Source organism: Dipteris shenzhenensis, chromosome 23 (genome assembly GCF_047967505.1).
Source record: "Dipteris shenzhenensis isolate YYH24624 ecotype China chromosome 23, Dip_SZ_1.0, whole genome shotgun sequence".
Classification (NCBI taxonomy): Eukaryota; Viridiplantae; Streptophyta; class Polypodiopsida; order Gleicheniales; family Dipteridaceae; genus Dipteris; species Dipteris shenzhenensis.
Window position 1 is genome coordinate 28,796,309 of NC_141618.1, and position 8,182 is coordinate 28,804,490.

The window sequence follows — 8,182 nt, forward strand, 5'->3', positions numbered from 1 at the left end:
ATTAGGTCGCTTGCATTTAGATATTAGTATGTTTGTTGTGTTTATAAAAGTTTTGTTGTTATGTTGTTATAAAATCATATAATGGGTGATTTCCACACACCCACTATTGGTATAAAATATTTTTTTCTAAATAAAGGCATTGTTAGGACTTCATTGGGATTTGGTTTGAAAATTTGCAAGCGTACAAACATTGATATTTGTAAACTTTCAGATTGAGAGAAAAGATGCAACATTTTCCCCCACTAAACGCAATTCTAAAGATCCAATTTGATAATTTGATAATTTGATACTCCTTCAACATCAAGGAACCTAAGGATAGCGTCCTTGAAAGTTGAAACCCAACAACGCAGGTCGCTAGCCCGTCGTAGACAGGTCAGGTACGGCAATTAAACATGGCCACTCTTCTTCTTCTGTGCACACCGTTTCTTGAAGAACCCACCAGCGCTTTGCAGTAGAATTCATTCTTTCGCAGTGTTTCATCATCTCGTTTCTCGTTGCCGAGATTTTATCGGTCATTAGTTCTTCACCGTCCCGTCGTTGCCTGCCAATATTGTGTATTTGTCTTTCCGCGTGAAATTGGTGCACTGGAACCCCAACACGTCCGCTAGTTGCTTCTGTACGTAGTTTGCAATGTCGATGCTCGTCTTCCCCTCGGCCCGCAGTTTCTTCAGACACAATGCCTCCAAGAAGGTGATGTCGTACGCTGGCTGCGGATCCATGAGGATGAATATCGGGTCCAGGAACTTGTATCCCCTGGCGCTCGTACCGTGAAACAGCACCGTTTTCGCGTTCACTGCAACTGGGACAACGCTGTCAACCAGCGAAGCAAAAAGAGAGCTGAACCTCAGCAGAAACGGCTCACGGCAAGTCGTTCCTTCTGGGCATATGATCAGGTCATCTTTCATGAGAAGCCTCCGGATGATCTTTGCGTCTTCGTCTCTGTTCCTTGTCAAACGTGAGGTTCTGACGGGCGATATGAGCTCTGAGAATTTGCTAAGGCTGTAAGTCACCGCTCGGACATTGCGTCGTAGGGTGCCGCTCAAGAACGTAGGATCGGCAAGAGTGCGATGAGTGCAAACGAAGAGAGCCCCTTCACCCTGATCATTACGAGGAACGAGAGGAGGAGCGCCTTTCACTCTCAGTGTAACTCCAAGCATGGCAAGAATAGGATATGCAATCGATCTCGGTAGAGTCAGACCCACATACAACCGAATGAATCCGAGAACAATGCCGACGGGCAACCACAGGAATATGGCAAGGGACGCAAGGGGTGTTGGACGGATCACCAGGCGGCCATCGTGGAACACAACAGGAGCCAAATACTGGCCTTTCGGAACTGGGCGTGCCGTCGTATCTGTTGCAACGATGAACGATTCCTGCAGTAGAGGATGCAAGCATCCCCCAGGAACAGAATGAGCTACCATATCACGCCCCTCCATCATTGAGGAGGGCTTGGAAAGAGCATCCCTCAGGCAGCACGAAGCGAAAACAACTTATCTATGCAATGCAGATGGTATATATTGAATATCTTCAGCATTGTGAAGTGAACTGATTTTGTGGACAAACTCTCTTGACTTATTTCTCCATGCTCACCTATGAGACTCGTGCATTGGAGATCGCTTTAGAGAATTAATGTTCTATGAGCTTCTCATTTAAAATCCTCAAGGAGATGTTCAGTACTCTAAACATTGAACTTGACTATGTTGACGCTCATGATTCATGAACTGGGTGGGAATAGCTTCATGAACTGGGTGGGAATAGCTTTAGAAATGTCCGACCAGTGTCTACTTCAAAATACTGCAAGAGATTCTCTACAATGTTAAGACAGAAAATAACCTGTTGCTTCAGCGAGCACGGATAAAGAAGTCGGGAGCCTATCCATGAATTGAAGCAAAGCAACTGCTCCAACTCGGTGTGTGCAGAATGTGTCCAAATAAGTTTTAAGTAGCCACATTCCAAGCAAAGCAACTGCCAGAATTTGGGAAACAACGCAACTGGACTCGTCCGAACATGTCTAGAAGACCAAAAATAATACGAAATCTTATACCAACTAGTTTGCACAATGACCCTACATCTCGATCAAGAAGCTATCTAGAGGTCTGCTACTTACTTTACACACTGACAAAAACGCATTGTCTCCATCGTCAGCAGCAAGACCCAAATCGGTTCTCATATCCCCAAACATACGTCTCGCAACATTGGTTATTTTATCATCCATCAGCACGCCAGAATCAGCTACAAACCCAGTGCAGTAACCACGTTTTGAAGTCTGCAATTCCGTGCCAAAAACTTTGTCCACTCCCAAGTGTGCCTTCACAAAATGCTCGACCAGGATTCTTGGGTGGCAAGTTATCACATGCCTTTCCTTGCAAGATAAGAAAATTCTGTAAGAGTCCGAGCGAAGATCGTCCAGGAAGAACTTCGGCAGCACAGCTCTGGAGACGGTCCACACTTCCGACAGCCGGAGTCCAGCCATGGACACAAACACAAGCATTCGAATGGCCAGTGCTTCCGATACGAATCGTGACGCAAACCAGACAAAGGGTGAAATGACCAAGAGGGCAAAAGCTCTGAGAAGCCCACCAGCTTCAAGGGCCACGAGCATGTAGTAAGGGAAGAAAGAGCTTCCAGAGGCGAGGAGGGCTCTTAAGTCAAGGAGAGCAACAACGGGGGTATGGGAGGCAGCTTCTCCTGAAATGCAGGTTGTTTGGAGCATTGTAGGGGAAGGCAGCGTGGCCACACTATATCAAACAAGAGGAACTGAGGGAGAGCTAGCGTGAATGATGAAGGAACAACAACATGAGCTCCATTTAAGGAAAAACAGATTGCAAGCACGAGAGAATGCATGTGGATAACGAACAAGACGAATTCAAGCTACAGAGATGCGGTTGTTGGGGTAAGAATGAGATCACAGAAAAATAGCTAGGGATGAAAGTTGAATGATGAAATGAAAGAAGAGCAAAAGGATCAAAATTGAAGAATGCCTTGGAAGAAGGAGCTCGATAAATCTACATGAAGTTCCGGGTATAATTATAGTAAACTTTTGAGAGATGGTACCTTGAGGTCCATGAAGATGGTTGGTGAAGAGTTTTGATGCTTCCAAGGCCGGACTCCCTAAGGACATAGTCAGTTCAACTTCTATCCCTTGTGTTGTACAAGAGTGATCTCATACTCTTTAGGCAACAATTTGCATTGCTCCAATCAAGAGGGCATTGCTCCTACCAAAAGATCTACCACAACCTCGGTGACACAAAGATTAGCATCTGATGATTAAATTTCAGATTCGCTGGTTGGATTATTGAAACCAGCCTGTCTGAATTTTAGACTTTTCAGCTATGTTGCTACTTGATTCCGGTTCGAATCCCAAAATTGGCCGATTGAAAAGGAAACTAACCAGCTGAGCTTTTTTGTTCCCGAAGACTACAAACCGCCTCAATATACATGTGCTCTCTATGTAGGAGTGTGCGCACACTTTTCCTTGTGTGTGAGAGTTTGAGTATATGAGCATGGGAAAAATCAAACAAAATGTTACAAACAAATGAACAAATAGACGACAAGTAGAATACCTTGTCAGTAAGTTGCATTTTATGTTCAAACCGATTTTTGAAAATTTAGCCAAAGTTCTTGAATTGTGCAAATTTGTACTCGAATCGTGAACATGACCCAATATTTTGTATGAAACTTACATAGTAACTACTTTGTGCTAAAGACCATATTTAATTAATCTTAAATACGATATTTACTACAAAATAATTAGTATGTACTAAATACCATACCTCATACCTTACTAGTAATTATTCTATACTAAATGCCATATTTAATTAGTATTAAATATGGTATTCAATACGAAATAATTACTATGTACTAAATAGTAAAATACACTTTATGAAATACTAAATACATAGTAAATTCAAGGTCCCTTGAATTTCATGTCACAGCAAGGTTCCATGCCCGGAATATTTACCTAATTCATATATTCGAGCGAATGATCCAAATAATTGTGACCCTCAAATTCAAATAATGCAGTTTGCCATTCGAAAAAAAGTAATAATGCCATGTAGCTGAAAGCTTTTCATTACTCAATCACTTTTCAAACACTAAAGTACTAGTAGTTGAATGCTTTTCAAACACTAAAGTACTAGTAGTTGAAGTCTTTTCATACTCATGAACATAATTACTAGTAGTTGAATTCTTTTCAAATACTAAAGTACTAGTAGTTGGATTCTTTTTTTCTTTTTTTGTTAAGAAATGCCGGGTATATTAAGGAAGATGGTCAGTCCTCAAAACAAAAAAAAAGGGGGACCGATACAAAATTTAGCCTAGAGAGGCTGATGCTAAGGCCTACGCTAGAAACAACTAGTCTAGACTACCCTAACTTAAGGTTGGCCTCGACGGAGAGGATTGCGTGGCTAACCACCAGGTCTAAGGTATCCAGGATGCGACCAAAATCCTTGAGGAATGCCTTGGTTGCTGCGGCAACAGCTGTAGATTTGAACCCCACCTGTACCTTGTGCTTGTAGATGTTTTCATTGCGGACTTCCTAGATTGCCAGCAGAATCGCCACCCTTATGTATGGCCAGCTTGTAGCTAGCGTGGATGTAGTCCTAGGGGACTCTTCTAGAATGTAGTTGGATTCTTTTGAAACCACTATTGTACTAGTAGTTAAATGCTTTTCATACTCATGAACATAATTAAGGACGTAAGCTCGTAGCTCTCTCATTCACAATGAACGAGTAGCTTGACCCATCTACGATGGGTTATAGAGACCTGCTCCGCCAAGTCTCAAAGTGGGATCTTGGAATACTTTTAATATCAAAATATAAATTTCAAGCTTACATGCTCAAGTGTATGCATGCTCTTGTAAGTGTACATGTGTATGCTTGCATGTCTACACATTTATATGTGTGTGTTTGCCTAGTGCACACACATGCACATGTGTTATTTCTCTCCACACGTGCACAATTTCATCCACTCTCTCATAGGGCACACCCTCCCATGTCTTTCTCACCCACACACCTTCTTCTCTAATTATGTGTGTGTGCGCGCATGCATGCGGTGCACATAGGAACACGCATATACATTGGCATATCACAGATGTCCATACACATTTGAAAGTGTATGTATGCTCTTGTAATTGTATATGTTATGCCTATATGTCTACACATTTATATGTGTGTTTGCCTTGTGAACACACATGGACATGTGCTAATCTCATATGCATGTTTGAGAGAGAGAGAGAGTACGCATGTACAATTGTCACTTTCTAACTCCTCTCTCATTGTGCACACACCTCCATCTTTCTCACCGACACGTGGACATGTACTCTCTCTCTCTCTCTCTCTCTCTCTCTCTCTCATGGGCTAAGTTAAGAGAATTCTAAACTTATGAGAACATCTACCTCAAATTTATGCTTATATTAGAACACACATTCTAAAATGTACTTATATAAGAACACCAATTCCAAAAGTTTTTGCTTAATGTTTATTCATATTAGAGCACCTATTTTAATATTTACACCCAGTAGTATGGAGCAAGTTCACAAAAAGGCATGGACATGAATTCCTTGTGCTTATATAGAAACAATGGCAAAAGAGCCCTATGAGTAGGAAGCTTTTGTGGAGTTGGATTGAAATATGAGATGATTCTTCATTCAAAGGTGACATGAGATTGCATGGAAATATTAGTAATTTCTTTTAAGCTTAGGGCTATTAATTTTAGAATCAAACCATTATTTTGGGGATCCAACACATTGTAAACTAGTATTATTGATCTCAGATGATAGATTAGAAATTTAGGTGGTCTCATAAGTTGAAGCCATCATCATGAAGTGCCACAATCAATCGACAACCTATAAATCATTAAAAATATCTCTATACAATGCCTTCATTATCACCTATACTCACCTATAGGGTTAGCACAATTGTAAATTGGTACTATTGAAGATCTAGCACAGTTGTAAATTGGTACTATTGATATGAGATGATAGATTAGAAATCTAGGTGCTCTCATAAGTTGAAGTCATCACCATGAAGTGCCGCAATCAATCAAGAACCCTTAGCTCAATAAAAATATTTCTATGTAATGCCTTCATCATCACCTATATGGGAGCAATCTTCATGTTCATCTTCTCCCTCTAAACATGCTCCTCTTGCCTCTCCTCATTGCATAAAGGCTCATTGCCCAGAAGAAATTCTTTGAAAATCTAGGCACCATCACCACCTCCCCATAGCATCTGACTAAACACAAACATCCTCTTAACATCACTCCCAGACTAAGATACACTTGTAGGTTTGCAAAGGTAGTGAAGCAAAGTCAATTCCTGAGCATGAATGCATTAGTTATCATTCCATCCGATAGCTTGCCATTCCATTGGAGATCGCCAATCCACTTTTGTTTCCTTTTTTTGTTTCTTCTCTCCATCCATCACTATTATATTAGTATTTCTCTCCATTGATCTTTCATATACCTGTCTTGAATAAGTGATGGCTCTTGGATTGCATGTTTTTGGTGAATGTATAATGATCAACCAAAATGTCTCCTTGAATTGCATGGATTTGGGGGTTTTGGTTGAAAGACAATGGAGCAATCACTAAGCTTCACTACCAAGAATCCCAAAGCAATGCATAACCTCACCAATGCCCCTTGCATATCAAAAACCACCCAACCCTCCCATCTCCTAAAGATAATATTTTTGTCTTCTTGTATCACAGCAAGGCATCGTGGCACCTCAAAAAATAAGGAAATATAGATGAATAAGAATATGAAAGATAAGAACCTCTTTTAACCCTTTAATCACTCAATAAGAGCCTCCCAATCACGTGCAAACCTATTCCTCTCATATATGTGTTTCTATCCTCTTGCCATATGCTTTTCCCTTCACCATTGTAATATTTGATCTCTCTCTAGCCCTCGAAGTTCATCATTAATGAATGATTAAGCATAGTCTGCCAATCAATTACTAATCTACCCTTCCCCCCTTTTTTTTTGTCTGTTTCCTAGTGCCATGCTTTTCCCTTAATCAACATTGAAGATTTACATATCTCCCTAGCCCTCATTTGGTTCCCTCCATTTTTTCGTAGCCTGCAAGAGACCATCGGCTAGATTGATGGAATCAGTACAAATTACATATGTATGCATCTATGTATGTACGTATGTACGTACGTACATATGTATGTATTGTGTGTGTGTGTGTGTGTGTGTGACACACACACATATTAAAGAAATATTTGTACACATGTGACACACACACACACTTAATCTTCTCTCTCTCTCTCTCTCTCTCTCTCTCTCTCTCTCTCTCCCCCTCTCTCTCTCTCTTTGTCCACGTGTAAATTTTCCATGTGTTCTTTGAGGAGTACTTGATTGGGGGATCATCAAAGCACATCCACAACGAAAGCTAGATTCTTGTCAATTTAAATGCAAGGGATCTAAGGCTCTAATTCATTGCTTACAATGACTGACAAAGTGTATCTAGCATTCATCCTTTTTTGAGATGCCTAAAATGATTTACTAACCTCACATTTTGATGCATTCATGGGTTCACTTCTTTTGATTGTTTGCTACAATGTATTTAAAGACATGTTTTAGTAGTGACTTTTTGCTTCTTAAATTAACATCGCAAGAATGGTCCAAATAACCACAAATGTATTTTTTTAATGTGTGCTTATTCTTGAGCAAAGTTTCTAGTAAAAACCTAGTGTGTAGTATTGTAACAAGAATCATCTCAATAATGGTGGAATGGTCCATTGGTAACATTTGTACCCTTTGAATACTCATCTCAACAAAGATACAATGTTGTAAAAAAGAAATCAATAGCATATTTTGCAACACTATGTAATACACACTTGTGGCACCAAATGAAACTCAAGATAGGTAACTTGGAGACCTAACAAACTCCAATCCTTGCTTCCAAGATTATTCACTTTATATCTTCATATGGTTATAAAGATGCAATTCTTTAGGCTCAAAATCTCGGGGGGGTCACTCATCATATGTAACCCTATCACGTGAGTTCAACAGAAGGATATTTTTTATTTCTAAAATTTACAGAAATAAATATACATAAGGGACTATTTAAAATAGTTTTGGAAAAAAATTACAGATTTGTATAGAAAAGGGGTACATTTTATTGATGAAAAAATTACAGATAAGGGATTTTAAAAATAGGCCTTGAACGCACGTG

At 40.0% G+C, this 8,182-nt stretch overlaps 1 protein-coding gene across 1 annotated transcript; it reads right to left on the bottom strand.

The window, feature by feature from the left end:
• Positions 1–316: 316 nt before the first annotated feature.
• LOC147887220 (glycerol-3-phosphate 2-O-acyltransferase 6-like) lies at positions 317–2,729 on the bottom strand. Its single transcript, XM_087394975.1, has 2 exons — positions 2,111–2,729; positions 317–1,376 (listed from the first exon to the last, which is right to left on the bottom strand). The coding sequence occupies exons 1-2, from the start codon at positions 2,714–2,716 to the stop codon at positions 516–518; spliced, it is 1,467 nt and encodes a 488-aa protein (XP_087251101.1). The 5' UTR covers positions 2,717–2,729; the 3' UTR covers positions 317–515.
• Between the last annotated feature and the right edge of the window lie 5,453 nt (positions 2,730–8,182).